Source organism: Syngnathus floridae, chromosome 5, assembly GCF_059516105.1.
Source record: "Syngnathus floridae isolate MCC-2025c chromosome 5, RoL_Sflo_1.0, whole genome shotgun sequence".
NCBI classification, from domain to species: domain Eukaryota; kingdom Metazoa; phylum Chordata; class Actinopteri; order Syngnathiformes; family Syngnathidae; genus Syngnathus; species Syngnathus floridae.
Window position 1 is genome coordinate 1294248 of NC_142417.1, and position 15756 is coordinate 1310003.

At 43.6% G+C, this 15756-nt stretch overlaps 2 protein-coding genes across 2 annotated transcripts; one reads left to right on the forward strand and one right to left on the reverse strand.

Annotated features, from left to right (window-relative positions):
- The first annotated feature begins 6648 nt into the window (after positions 1–6648).
- Positions 6649–10445, forward strand: klf9 (Kruppel like factor 9). The gene is made up of 2 exons (XM_088377456.1): positions 6649–7282; positions 8344–10445. Exons 1-2 carry the CDS (start codon positions 6982–6984, stop codon positions 8622–8624), a joined length of 582 nt encoding a protein of 193 aa, XP_088233582.1. The 5' UTR covers positions 6649–6981; the 3' UTR covers positions 8625–10445.
- Positions 10446–10477: 32 nt separating this feature from the next.
- Positions 10478–14812, reverse strand: fam219ab (family with sequence similarity 219 member Ab). The gene is made up of 6 exons (XM_088377457.1): positions 14538–14812; positions 13678–13777; positions 12747–12852; positions 12420–12500; positions 12299–12353; positions 10478–12137 (listed from the first exon to the last, which is right to left on the reverse strand). Exons 1-6 carry the CDS (start codon positions 14601–14603, stop codon positions 11979–11981), a joined length of 567 nt encoding a protein of 188 aa, XP_088233583.1. The 5' UTR covers positions 14604–14812; the 3' UTR covers positions 10478–11978.
- Between the last annotated feature and the right edge of the window lie 944 nt (positions 14813–15756).

A 15756-nucleotide genomic window follows, 5' to 3' on the forward strand; every position in this document is an offset into this window, starting at 1 on the left:
AACGTAAGATGACATATCACCTTGTGTGTGTGTTTGTGACCTAGTGGCCCTTTAGAAAGGAACACAATGTCTCTCACACACACACACACACACACACACATTCCTCTTCATTGCAACATGTGCCGACAGTCAACAAGCAACGTTCTGACGACACAGCGCTTTTCTTGACCCACATGTGTGCCTCATGCAATTCTGTGCCAAAAAAAGCAAAGGGGAGACGGGCCGCCTCCTCTTCCCAGGAACTATTTAGAGCCTTGAGGAAAAGGAGCGGCAGCAGCATGACCTAAGTTTCGAAGAGTAGTTCCTAGAAGTGTGGGGCCACTAGGAAAGGGGGCTGGGCTTTGGTTAGCCTCTTTCTGAAAGGAGGGAGGCGTGTGCACCATTTTCACTCAGATTGATTCAAAGGGCACGTGCAGTTACTGCCGTTCTTTCACTTTTTCATTTGATTGTTTAAAGTATTTTTTATAAATAGTTACTGTAATTATGACTACCTATGCCATATTTGTTGATATGCTAGAGCACATTCTATTATACTTAATGGCCACTTCCAATGTGCTGAGTGCAACTAAAGCAGCACAAACTTAACATTTTTTCCCAAGGCACTTGAACACATCCCAAAAGGTCCAAAATGTGTCTACACTTAAAGCTTCCATGGGGTTTTCTACGAATATTCCCCCCACGAAAGAACCGCCCTCTTGACTTGCGCTGTTGTGCAAGGCCTCCCCGCCCCCCTCCCCCACCCCTCTGCGGCTTGTGCTGCATATCATACGAGACCTTGAATGTATGTTTTGCCTGTCAAACAAAAGCAGGTTGCCCCGCACACGTGTTAGCATTTTCCAGGAGCGATTACGATACGCTATTACCCCGCTTGCCTATTCCTACACCCCTAAAATGCTGCTTTGCTTCAGATAGTCTGCTCTTTAGAGTGCCTCGTTGTCACCGCGTAGCTTTTCGGGGATCAAACATGAAGTCATAATAAAAGCTTTATGAAGTCGCGTCCATTTTTTCCAGATTGTAGTAGCGGTACTAAAGCTCTTCTCTGCGGTGTGTCAAATTTACAACACATTTATTTTCACTACACAGGGACTGTAAAGAATTAAGCTCATATATGATTTTTCATTGGATTGCACACGTGCATCTAAAGTTTTGGCCGGTGGTGGTGAGCGCACACATGCCCGAACAAACATTGCATGTATGTGCCATTACGTTCACGTTTCTCCCAAACTGCAATAGGGTCCATATCATGAGTGGGTGAGATGGAAGGACGTCCTGAGCCAGCATCCTGTTTGTTCACATCATGATCACAGCCAGCACATATGATCTAGATTCTGATTTGTGGCTCTATATTTTTGTATTAGCAAATGAAATGTTACATATTGGCACAGAGAAGCAACTCGAGACTGGGCAAAGTTCTTCCAGGCATGTTAAGTCACGTCGTGTTGGACATCTAATTTAGGACAAGCTCATCACAACAGCTGTCTTGGATTACATTTGAAAAATCAAAACATGTTTCCTGACACACATTTACAAGTCACACGTTGTATTTATTTCAGGATGTCATTTATGCTGCTTTGGATTGAAGTTACACTTTCCCAGTCAATAGTCGTCCTTGAACGCAACATCTTTCAAACCCGGTCCCGTTTCCGCCAAAGTCGCCCTCTAATTGGCGGTGGAGGCTTCCGTGAATAGGAAATTCCTTAAAACAACCAGTCACGTTTCCCGTGGGCCAATGGACGTCCGGTGCCGCGATGACGCCGCGGGATTCCGCGAAATTGTTTCTCGGGACTGCAAGGACACTCAGCAGCAGGCAAGCAGAGAAAACAAGTTGACGCTAGTGATGTGCATTCCAGATCTTTTAAGTGAACTGAATCTTTAGAATCTATTCACTCAAAAGATTCGTTCAAACGAATCGTTCAACGAATCGTACTCCCCCACCACACACTGATTTTTTTTTTTTTTTTAACTTCAATAACACACACAACTAAACAACTAAACACACGGTAATGTTGACAACGGCAACGCACAAATTTTGCTCTATATTACAACATCCTGTGGGAACAACATGTACATCAAACAATACAACTACATCCACCCCCAAGAAAAAAAAAAATATATATATATATATAAAATTGGCTCGGGCAATTCACACATTTCTTTCTATAATACAACAACTACACTAGTGTTGGCTCGTGAGTGAACAATGGGTTTAAAAGAACGAATCTTTTCAGTGAACGAGAGTGACCGAATCACTTCCTAAAGTGATTCGTTCTTTTTCCAGTTCATATGACTTCAACCAGTAGGTGTCGGTAATGCCCATTGAAGCTGGTGCCACCTCGCCGTAAAACAAAACGAAGAAGAAAATGACGCATCTTCCCCTTCACGGACGAGTCGTGAATTGTATTTCCCGTTCACCAACGAACGAATCTGCTTGCCAAGGAAAGAAAGAACCACTGACTGAAACGCCACTTCTTTTATGCGCGTTTTCTCCAAGCTAACGGCTAACTTTATTGCATGAAGGGATGCGCCGTTATGCAACAACGGGGAGATTATGCTTCTCTTTGGGTAATCTTGATTTTATAACACTTATAGTAGTTTTTAAATAACGTGTATGCACATACACGCCTAAATATTGTTATCCAATATATCTACTGCAATTTCACATTGGAAAGCTGGTTTGAAATTTACTTTTAATATTATTATTATTTCAATAAACATTTATGTTAAAACTTGTCTGGTGTTTTATTCCTTGTTTTTATACTCAAACCTTTTGGGTGAACCGTTTCTACTCTATTTAAACTGGAATGCACATTACTAGTACAAAACAGTGCGGATGATGGATGCCAGGCCGAAATAGCCGACTGGTTAGTGGCACGGGCTCTCACTCCGTAAGATCTTGGTTCGATCCCAGGTCTGCGCACATGTCAATATATTCGTTTAGACTTGGAACCTCGCTTTGTATGCATTTTTTTCATTCATTAGGGAAAAAGCTCAAGTGAAATGTACCTCACCCGCACTTTTTGATGGGCCGTTTGATGTGTGACGTCACGCGGATACTCTATTAGGTACACTGTCATTTTCAAGTGTACCTAATAACAGGCCACTTTATTAGGGAAATATCATGGTCAAAGGTCAGGTGTTAAGCTCTAGTCCTCGGGGCCGTGTTCCAATATGTTTTCCAAGTGACCCTCGTTAAGCGCAGGTGCGTGAAAACTTTTAGCCACTTTCACGTTCAAAAAGAGCTAAAAGTTTTCACGCACCTGCACTTAACGAGGGAATCACACGGACACTCCATTAGGTACACCGCCATTTTGAAGTGTACCTCATAACAGGCCACTTTATTAGGGAATTATCATGGTCACAGGTCACAGGAGTCGAGCTCTAGTACTCTGGGCCGCGTTCCAACATGTTTTCCAAGTGACCCTCGTTAAGCGCAGGTGCGTGAAAACTTTTAGCCACTTTCACGTTCAAAAAGAGCTAAAAGTTTTCACGCACCTGCACTTAACGAGGGAATCACACGGACACTCCATTAGGTACACCGCCATTTTCAAGTGTACCTCATAACAGGCCACTTTATTAGGGAATTATCATGGTCACAGGTCACAGGAGTCAAGCTCTAGTACTCTGGGCCGCGTTTCAACATGTTTTCCAAGTGACCCTCGTTAAGCGCAGGTGCGTGAAAAGTTTTTGGTCACTTTCACGTTCAAAAGGAGCTAAAAGTTTTCACGCACCTGCACTTAACGAGGGAATCACACGGACACTCCATTAGGTACACCGCCATTTTCAAGTGTACCTCATAACAGGCCACTTTATTAGGGAATTATCATGGTCACAGGTCACAGGAGTCAAGCTCTAGTACTCTGGGCCGCGTTCCAACATGTTTTCCAAGTGACCCTCGTTAAGCGCAGGTGCGTGAAAACTTTTAGCCACTTTCACGTTCAAAAAGAGCTAAAAGTTTTCACGCACCTGCACTTAACGAGGGAATCACACGGACACTCCATTAGGTACACCGCCATTTTCAAGTGTACCTCATAACAGGCCACTTTATTAGGGAATTATCATGGTCACAGGTCACAGGAGTCAAGCTCTAGTACTCTGGGCCGCGTTCCAACATGTTTTCCAAGTGACCCTCGTTAAGTGCAGGTGCGTGAAAACTTTTAGCCACTTTCACGTTCAAAAAGAGCTAAAAGTTTTCACGCACCTGCACTTAACGAGGGAATCACATGGACACTCCATTAGGTACACCGCCATTTTCAAGTGTACCTCATAACAGGCCACTTTATTAGGGAATTCTCATGGTCACAGGTCCCAGGAGTCAAGCTCTAGTACTCTGGGCCGCGTTCCAACATGTTTTCCAAGTGACCCTCGTTAAGCGCAGGTGCGTGAAAAGTTTTTGGTCACTTTCACGTTCAAAAGGAGCTAAAAGTTTTCACGCACCTGCACTTAACGAGGGAATCACACGGACACTCCATTAGGTACACTGCCATTTTCAAGTGTACCTCATAACAGGCCACTTTATTAGGGAATTATCATGGTCACAGGTCACAGGAGTCAAGCTCTAGTACTCTGGGCCGCGTTCCAACATGTTTTCCAAGTGACCCTCGTTAAGCGCAGGTGCGTGAAAACTTTTAGCCACTTTCACGTTCAAAAAGAGCTAAAAGTTTTCACGCACCTGCACTTAACGAGGGAATCACACGGACACTCCATTAGGTACACCGCCATTTTCAAGTGTACCTCATAACAGGCCACTTTATTAGGGAATTATCATGGTCACAGGTCACAGGAGTCAAGCTCTAGTACTCTGGGCCGCGTTCCAACATGTTTTCCAAGTGACCCTCGTTAAGCGCAGGTGCGTGAAAAGTTTTTGGTCACTTTCACGTTCAAAAGGAGCTAAAAGTTTTCACGCACCTGCACTTAACGAGGGAATCACACGGACACTCCATTAGGTACACCGCCATTTTCAAGTGTACCTCATAACAGGCCACTTTATTAGGGAATTATCATGGTCACAGGTCACAGGAGTCAAGCTCTAGTACTCTGGGCCGCGTTCCAACATGTTTTCCAAGTGACCCTCGTTAAGCGCAGGTGCGTGAAAACTTTTAGCCACTTTCACGTTCAAAAAGAGCTAAAAGTTTTCACGCACCTGCACTTAACGAGGGAATCACACGGACACTCCATTAGGTACACCGCCATTTTCAAGTGTACCTAATAACAGGCCACTTTATTAGGGAATTATCATGGTCACAGGTCACAGGAGTCATGCTCTAGTACTCTGGGCCGCGTTCCAACATGTTTTCCAAGTGACCCTCGTTAAGCGCAGGTGCGTGAAAACTTTTAGCCACTTTCACGTTCAAAAAGAGCTAAAAGTTTTCACGCACCTGCACTTAACGAGGGATTCACACGGACACTCCATTAGGTACACCGCCATTTTCAAGTGTACCTCATAACAGGCCACTTTATTAGGGAAGTATCATGGTCAAAGGTCACAGGTGTCAAGCTCTAGTCCTCGGGGCCGCATTCCAATATGTTTTCGAAGATTCCCTCCGTGAACCTTTGACCATGATTTTTCCCTAATGAAGTGGCCTGTGATTAGGTACACGTGAAAATGGCGGTATACCTAATGGAGTGTCCGAATGACATCACAGATTAAACAGCCAATCAGGAGGTGGGGGTGAGGGTGGGTGTGGTACTTTTCAATTTCACTTAAGCTTTTTCCCTAATGAATGAAAAAAATGCATAGAAAGTAAGGTTCCAAGTCTAAAAGCGTATTTAGTTAGATGCCCACACCTGGGATCGAACCAAGTTCTTGCCAGGTATGGGCCTGTGTCACTAACCAGTCGGCTATTTCGACCTAGCAGCCAATGGCCGTCTTTACCCTTTTGTACCAGTGATGTGCATTCCAGTTTTAAGTGAACTGACTCTTTAGAATCGGTTCACTCAAAAGGTTTGAATATAAAAACAAGGAATAAAACACCAGACAAGTTTTAACATAAATGTTTATTGAAATAATAATAATATTAAAAGTACATTTCAAACCAGCAATCCGGTTTTAAGTGAACTGAATCTTTAGAATCGGTTCACTCAAAAGGTTTGAATATAAAAACAAGGAATAAAACACCAGACAAGTTTTAACATAAATGTTTCTTGAAATAATAATAATATTAAAAGTAAATTTCAAACCAGCAATCCAATGTGAAATTGCAGTAGATATATTGGATAACAATATTTAGGCGTGTATGTGCATACACGTTATTTAAAAACTACTATAAGTGTTATAAAATCAAGATTACCCAAAGAGAAGCATAATCTCCCCGTTGTTGCATAACGGCGCATCCCTTCATGCAATAAAGTTAGCCGTTAGCTTGGAGAAAACGCACATAAAAGAAGTGGCGTTTCAGTCAGTGGTTCTTTCTTTCCTTGGCAAGCAGATTCGTTCGTTGGTGACCGGGAAATACAACTCACGACTCGTCCGTGAAGGGGAAGTTACGTCATTTTCTTCTTCGTTTGGTTTTACGGCGAGGTGGCACCAGCTTCAATGGGCATTACCGACATCTACTGGTTGAAGTCATATGAACTGGAAAAAAGAACGAATCACTTTAGGAAGTGATTCGTTCACTCTCGTTCACTGAAAAGATTCGTTCTTTTGAACCCATCGTTCACTCACGAGCCAACACTAGCAAGCGGAGAAAACAAGTTGACGCGTGTGTGCAGGACATTCGATTAGATGCCGTGGAAGCTGCCTGAACGGCAAAATACACAGAGAGAATAGAAGAAAACTCTTCACAGTTGCGCTTCTGTCGACTGAGAGTGTTTGTTTTGTCTCATTTCGAACGGCCCACACTCATTGCGGGACAGTCACATTGTCGCCGGCCGGCACGTGTGTGGAGGATCAACCACACCAGCTCCTCTTCACCGGGTGGAGATTGTTTTTCTTTTTTTGCAACAACTCTCAATCTCCGCCAGTGCAACCTTCCAGCAGCGGTCATGTCCGAGGTCTCTGCGGACTCTGTCCTCGCGCGAGCGCCTCCGGTCCGAATGGACAACGCGCTCAAAGATAACCAAGAGAACCGAACTTTGCTCATGGTGGCGATGATTCTGTTGGATCTGAACAAATGTCGGCCTGACGCCGTGCACAAGGACGACAAGGAGAAGCCGGTCGAGAGCAAGAGGAGGGCGGAGAAGCCGCAAGAGTCCTCCGAGAAGAGACACCGCTGCCCCTTTAGCGGCTGTGGCAAAATGTACGGAAAGTCGTCCCACCTTAAAGCCCACTTGAGGGTGCATACCGGTACGTAAATCTCACCTGGCCGGTTCTCTATGTTTTTATTTTTTAATGGATCCGCCCTGTTATCAGTAGTTCTATTGTTGACGTCACTGTTCAAATAGCTATACGTTGTGACGTCACTGGGTCACGATATAAAGCTTCGTGAGAACATGTCGTGACATGATCGTGCGATAACGATAACTAATAATAGGAAGCATCGTGCTCAGCCAGTGGGAGCGGGAGGAGGAAGAGGTGAGGAGTGTCTGCGCGTGCGTGTATGTTTTATCTATGTCGGGGCGTTTTTTGACCCGAGGGGCAGACAAGATGCATTGGAGAGGGAAAAAGAAATTTAACAAACCCTATACTTGTTTGGGGCGGAGGGCTCCATTTGTATTTTTCATATGGACCAATATCAGTCGCCACACGGGGCCAGGCCCCCTTACTCGCTGATGCGTGGGATTTCCGACACGTTGTCGTTGATTTGGCGCCTGTGCGAGCCGTCTCTCGTGGCCCACTTGGGCCGTCCAAGCCTACGTGATGTTAAACCAACCAGAGTGTGAAATCAAATCATCGTCCTCCTTTTTAGAAGTTTATTGTGATCGTGGTCAAAACGAAGACCCCGCCTCTTCCGCATACGTCATGCACCCCCGCCCTTCCCTCACGCGCGTGGTTGTAAACAAGAGAAAACACGTGGTGCAGTGGCGCACGTGGCGGGCGGGGGAGGAGACTGTGGTTTTCGTGCTTTAAAAAAAAAAAAAAAAGCTCATTGCTGTTATCATGACTCACTTGTTCTTAAATGAACGTGTTCTGATTCTGTTCCTAGAAAACGCGCGCTCACGCACAAACACAAACACCATATGTTTGTGCACGGAGACAGAAAAACAGTTTGTACTGTGCTTGCATGAGAATTGCTTCATCCTTTATTTTCTGAAGAACCACTAAACAAGATTGATCTGTCTAAAAACTGCAGTTATTGATTATTGCAAGGGGCTTTCCAGTTTGATACACACTTTTGTTTAGTTTTGAACAACACAAAAAAAAAGTGAGTCACATCTTACTGGATCTAAAAACGTGTTCTTCCTCAGGCGAGCGTCCGTTCGAGTGCACCTGGCCAGCCTGCGGCAAGAAATTCTCCCGCTCGGACGAGCTGACCCGCCACTACCGCACGCACACGGGCGAGAAGCGCTTCACCTGTCCGCTGTGCGACAAGTGCTTCATGAGGAGCGACCACCTGACCAAGCACGCCCGCCGCCACGCCGGCTTCCATCCCAGCATGCTGCTGGGCGCCAGCGCCGCCAAGAGACGCCGCAGCTCCATCTCCGTGTCATCGTCAGACTCCGGAGACCAAAGCCCTCATGGGGTATGAAACGGAGGCCGACACACCCACATGGACACTTGTGTGCCGCCCCGCTACCGCAAAGGTTCTCTCAGTCGTTTCCATTCTATACCAACGTGACAAGTATTTATACAAAATTCTCTCGTCAGGTTGACCTAGTGTGTTTATTTTGAAATGAGTCATAACATCAAGCAGTGCAATGGAATCGTGCTTATCTATCTACATTGTACTTCTGAGGTTCTGGTTTCGAATCTTGTGTGGGGGTTAGCATAGCTGGTATCCCACATTCCAAAAAGCCGCATGTTAGGTCCATTAAATTGTGTCTCTGTGCCCCGCTAACAGCCAGTGACTTGTTTATGGTGCGCCCCACCAGTCGTCCAAAGTTGTATCGCTCTATAGAAAATGGTCTGTAGCATTGTCAGCTCTCACTGACACTGTTTAGTAATGTGGACATAAGTCAGCTCCACGTCATAACAGAAAGGGAATAAATAGGGTGTGTGTGTGTATATATATATATATACACACACACACACAAGTTTGAGTATTAAATATAATGCGTATATACAATAGAACAGTATTACTATGTACATAGAGGGGAAATTGACTATTTAGCCTTTAGTTATTCGAGAGGAATGAGATCATTATTATATAGATCCGAATTTAGCCCATTACAGAGTGACCTCCTATGAAGAAACCGAACAAAAATGCATTGAGAATACCTTGACGAGACTTAGCTAACGCAACGGTCAAGGCAAATACTAAGTTTATTAGCAATTCCAAGAAAACAGGTCTTCTTTACTTAAGGACTGTGCCTTCCCCCACCTCGCCACTATCGAAAGGAATATTTGGTCATCATTTTGTTCACACTGGTGTTCAGCAATCTAGAGTGAAGATTAAGTGACTTGTCTGACCAAAAGTTCCAGCCAGCACACTTTGGCTTGTTTGCCCACGTTGTATTCTGTCAGGGATGTTTCCATGAACATTTTGCGCCTCCTAGTGGTGATGTTGAAGCACAACATGTCACCTTCTTATCTGTCTGGGACTGTCTTTACGCCAGAAAATTCTTTTGGTCCGGACCATAAGCAGACTTTTTTTATTTGGTGCTGCATTCTTGCTCTGAATATTAGACCTGCAAAATAATTTTGCAAGAGAGTCTAATTCAATCCACGTTTTGCAATGCTAAATCCTTCAAAAAGTGGGTGTCGGTCCGTTTTTGTTTTTTGGTCCGCACCAAGGTTCGCTTGTGTGTAGTCACAAATGCATCACAAAAACAAATTAGTGGTGTGCGAAACTATTTTGGTATCGAAACACAGGGCCAGCACATCTAGCGATACCAATACTTTACAATTATTAAGGTAGCTGCATCAAATTTCCAATGATGTTTTTGTGACTTTTGATTTGATCTGTTAAAAGCGAGAACATAATTAGAATAACACATCGATATCAATACTTTAGGATCGATCCGCCCACCACTAAAATGAAGCCGGGTGCGTTATAATTGAGCCAAACGATGCAATTGTGAATGCACCCTTCATTTAGTTCAGAAATCAATTCCATCGTGTAGCAAATGTCTTATTTGTTCAGTATGTTGTTTTTGTCATCGTACTGGTTTTATGTTTTTAATGACGCATCACGCCACTGCAAATTTTTTTTACAAATTCTCAAGACTTGTGAATTTTTTTCTGTTATAACGACATCTGTGATTCAGTGTTGGTGCCTTTCGGGTTGAAGCCATCATGATGCTATTGTACTGTACTGAGGGTGACTTCAAATTGACTATGTAAATGCGTTAGACATGGCATTGTAATAATTAAGCCTCAGATTTAACATTAAAAAGAATGTTCTTCCTAATCCTGGCCTACTTCTCCATATACATACTCTCACATGATTAGTTGTTTTTATTTTGTGTTCTCATACACCACACATAACAATGTTAAATACCATAATGGAAATGGTTTTGAAACTAAAACGATTCATTATAAAAGGAAAAACAATTGACGCTGACGATTGAAGGTTAAAACCAAAATCAAGTTACAGATTGCTCATTAGAATCAACTAACAACATGGCAACATCATGGCAATAAATAATGCACAATTATAGTTAGCTTGTTTGTACTTAAGGCAACTCTAACTGCAAATAATCAGTTTCTTTAAGGGGGCTAGGTCAGTAACTGAAGCTGCAAGACCCACAATTTCCCACCGACTATTCACATTGGCATGGAAAGTTATGTACAGTACATGCATGCATGTGTGTGTGTGTGTGTGTGTGTGTAGTATGTGTGTGCAAAGACACAAGTCAAATCCTGTCTGTGTCTGATGATGGACACTATAAAATGTACAAACGTTTAAAGGTGGAGAAGACATGAAATACTTTGTCCTTTGGCTTCACGCCTGTAGACAGCAATCTCCCTTTCTTTATATTTATATACTTTTTTTTAATACTAACGGGGAAACCGTGTCGCTGCTGTGCAAGAAAAAAGGCCTAAAAAGGTGCAAACACATTTAAAATAATGCAACACACAGTCCAAACATGCTGGGAAGGGCAGAAATGAAATGTGCAAATGGTCCTTCCTAACTTCCCTTTTCAATTTGTTCTTCAGCTAGGTTAGGGTTCATTTTAGGGTGAAGGTCAAAACCAGGAGGACAGAGAAGGTGAATCGGGGGGGGGGGGGGGGGGGGGGGGGGGGGGGGGGGCTACAGTACTCATTTGCCTCTTCAACACACACCGATTAAACTCATGGCAACAGTAGTTAAAATTGTAAACCGTATGTTAACTAAGCGGAGCAGCTGAGTCAGTAATATCATTTAAGATTATGTTGATTGAGAAGTGCATGTCCTGCCATAGGAGGAAAACACCAGCACTAGCAGAAAAAAAAAAAAGCATGTTCAGCTTTGGGGTGACTTTTCAGGATGAAACAAAAAAAAAAAAGGCGCTACAATCTTTACAGCTCAACTACAAAATTAAATATTTATTTTATAATATTCCACTATAGTTATAATTCATGTGTATCTGTGGCCAAAAAGTGAAGCGTGGAGAGTCTCTGACACAGACGTTTAGTCAATAAATGAGGCTATCATTGGCAACAACCTCTCGGCCAATTAAACTCACCCATCAAGAAGATGGATGGATGGATGGATGAATGGATGGATGGAAGTGCATTTTAGGTTCAACCTGAAGTTACACCCCAAATCTCAATCTTGCCAACTCTTTGTGACTTGTGAATATCAGACTAGCCTCATCATTTTCCCTCCCACTGTTTTAACCAAAACATTTCATGAATTAATAAATTGGTCATTCCTATTCTAGCACATTTCAGTTGGTCGTATATTTCTTACCGTGCCTCACCGCGAAGAAAATGAACATTGGGTTAAGAGAGGGAGGGGTTACTGAATGTGACAGGTAGTGGAGGGGCTTGCCTGGCAGCAAATGCAGGTCGGGTTAACCGATTTAGGCGGGATCAGATCCAGGTCCTCGTCATCCGGTATCTCATCCAAGCGGTAACCGTCCTTCAGCAGCTGGATGTTGAGATCTTGGTTGATTTGCTGCAAGAGACGCAGGTCATGTTTACAAATTTAGTGACTGGTGTGATTTTTGCAAACTTTTTCACCATTGAATTAAAAAAATCTTGCCATGTCGAAACTCTCTAATATCATAAAATATAGACGATATAAATTGCACGCCGACGATGTCTATCTGAACTCACCTCAGCAGAGGAGTATCCGGACGATGAGTATCTCGACATGTCAAAGTCATCGTCACTGAAAAGAAGCATCGTTCTTCAGCGTGGCCACAATTTAAAACCCCGACAGACGGACGGAGCTCACCTGTCTGTGTCCAACGCAACCAAGGGCTTCTCGTCTGGACTCTGGTCTAACGAGGAGTAGCCTTTATTGGGCACTACCAACCTGTTAGCGAGAAGCGGAGATAAGACGGAAGCATTTGGGGGCGGCTAGGACTGCAGACGTAGCGAGAAAGCAGACGTCTCGGAAAGTCTCGATCGATGAAACGCTTCCTCCTAAGAGCCCATGTGACCGGGCGGGCCGCATAATGGATGATGGATAGCAGCTCAAGGAAACACAACTCGGACGTCAATAGGAGAACAGACTGAACGGAGAACTTCACAGATTGTCAGTCATGATTGTTCTGCTCACCGGGTTCTGGCCATGACGTTGTTCTTCTTGGGTTGGTTGTTGACGGGACTGCCCACGACGTTGCCGTTCTTCAACGAGCCCTTCCTGGCGAGCTCTCTCTGTTTCTCTGCGCCACACACACGACATTGGCTTCAATAGAGCGCTTCCAAGTAATGAAGGTCGGCGACCTTGGCTTCTTTGTCACACAGATACACACGCATTGGTCTTTTTTTTTGTTTTTACAGATTTGGGCTGTTTCTCCAATGCCCTTGTGTAACGACTCACGAGCGGAATAAGATTAACGTAATTAAAACCGGCGCTCATCAGGAAGTGTGATGATGAGAAAAGGGAATTGGGTTTCTCTTGCTACTTTGTGATAATCGTAAAAGCAAATTGTCATTTTCACCATCAGAGGAACCGAAGCAGCAAGTGCTTGAGCAGCAAGTGAAGGCTTGTCTCTATTTTATTTTTTTACTGTTCTCATCTATTCACTGAAATATATTCACAATGTGACATTTTCCAATTTCAGATTCTCATTTATTGGCTCTTGCTCGCTAGCGACTTGTCATGTCCCTAATGAAACTTGATGCAATTGTGAGGGAAAAGTGACGTTGCACTTTTTGAATGGCTTTATTTGAAAGGTCACTGAAGAATGGAGTTTACGTCATAAAGAACATTGGCTGATAGTTGTGACATTTGGATTAGACAGAGTACAATTAAGTGTGACTCTGGCCGTAATTCGTGCTTCATCTTGGCGACGCTGCACGATGAGAGACAACAGTTTAAAAAGATTGACAACTAATACATTGGACTTCATCCAAGCTGCTGTCCATGTATATTTATAGCAACTCGACATCATTGGATTACAATGGCGGGGCAAAGGTAGAACAAAAACTGGACATGTCGCCAAAGCATTAACACGATGTTCTCAAGCGATGCTATCAATGCTCACCTATTTTCATCTGGAGGGGGGAGGGCTTGTAGTTGAGGGTGACGGGTTCGCCCTCTCTGGTGTCCGAGTCAGCCTCCGAGGCCGTGGAGGAGGCTGGGTCCTGGCAACATGAGAAGACAAATACACATAAGTCAATAATGGCTGTGTCGAGATGAAATGTTACAGTTAGGGCTGGAAAACTAATTGAGGTCATTTCAGTAGGGCCAGGTTTTCAAAGTAGGGTCAGGGTTTCAATGTAGGGTTAGGGTTTTAAACTAAGGTCAGCGTTTCAAAGTAGGGTCTCAAAAGAGGGTCAGTGGTTCAAACTAGGGTTAGGGTTTTCAAGTAGGGTTTTCAAGTATGGTTAGGGTTTCAAAGTAGGATTTCATAGATAGTTTAAAAAAAAAAAGCAAGAGTGAATAGACGTTTTTTTTTGTTGTCACCGTCATATGCGGGACTCGAACTCACAGCGACTCCCGACAGTGAGCAGACATGAGTCATGACGTACAACGCGCTGTGTGAACTACAATAACAGCCCCACGGCGCCAATATCTTTTAAGCTCCAAATCATCAACGCCATCACACGCAGGAGCAAGTTGCTGCGTGCGTGGATGCTGGTGATGTGGATGAAGATGAAGATGATGATGTGGACGTGACGATTGCGGCTCGCTACACACCACGTTAGACCCACAATGACATTTAACATAAAGCACTACTTCATTTCACATTGTCACAAAAAAATGTTTGCTTTGACACATCGTCCGCTCATTTACCACAACCCGATCGAATCTTGTGATTTTGCACAGCGAGGCCAAGCGCGTTAGCAATCAATGTATTTGAATCAGGAGAAAACACAAATGATGCCAATTGTGGCGTCGTACCAGAGGCTGCATCTCCGCCTCCTGCACGACGTTGGGCACTTGGAATCGGTCGATCTCCTCCATCATGTCGCCTCCTTTTCGCCCAAGACGACGACGACGCAGTCCACGATCAGATCGCGTTGGGAATGTGATGCCCGTGGGGTCCGATCAGACGAGAAATAATACTAACTCCTGCTCCCCCACGGAAGTGCGCTTCATCCCAGCTGATGCTAATGTCGACTATGGGGTGACTGCCGGGCTGGGCCGCCACCCACTTCCGGATATGGTGGACCAAGCTGAGGTTCGAGGACTCAACAGAGGCCCATCACATGCGTTAACATTAGTCATTTACTATCAACAAAAATGCACGATAGAGATATTTATGTGTGGTATTCATCTTGATTGATAACATTTATATTGTGATATCGTTTTGTGAAACTGGCAAAAGCTTAAATCATTAACAGATAATAAAAAAAAATAATACAGTAGCTCCAATGCTTCCTAGTGGTGCTTTAGGGATTCAAATATGACAAATCCTTGCCTGTTGCTATCTTTTGAAATGTTGATAAAAGTCTGTTTTACTTTAATTAAGTATTGTACAAAAACATACAGAGGATGCTCTCACGAGTCACAAGCTTAGGCAAAGAAGCCTTGCAAAAATTTCATGGGATAAATCATGGTGTGCCTTTCTGACAGATGACTTCCCAAAAGCACTTCATTTTAAACATTCTAATCAAAGCTACTGGCTTGGGCTCATCTCAGTGCCACATTCACTGTGATTGATAGGCGATCAGTCACGTCGTGCCCACCATAAGTCAACTGGGAGAGCTTCCAGTGAGATAGAAATCTGATGGATGAATGGAGATCAAGACTTGTTAGTTTGCACGTTAACCGGCAGAGGACAGCAGCATCGTGTTCTGTGCGTCTCAGCAGTTCACTGAGGCAATTCACAACTAGCAGACGGTGATGTGTAGTTCACACGTGAGCCAACAGGAGGCAGTCTCGTTCAACAATTCTGCCACCATTGTTGAGAAGGTTTTTTTTTTTGGCAAAAGTATATACTCACATTCTGTGATGAATAAGTAAGCAAAATTGCAATAAATAAATAAATAAATAAATAAATAAATAAATAAATAAATAAATAAATAAATAAATGTTAACAGTATGTCTCCTTTAAAGCCATATGTAGATCACAAAATTAATTTGAATAACATCTCCCCATGAGCTGTTGTGAAAAAGA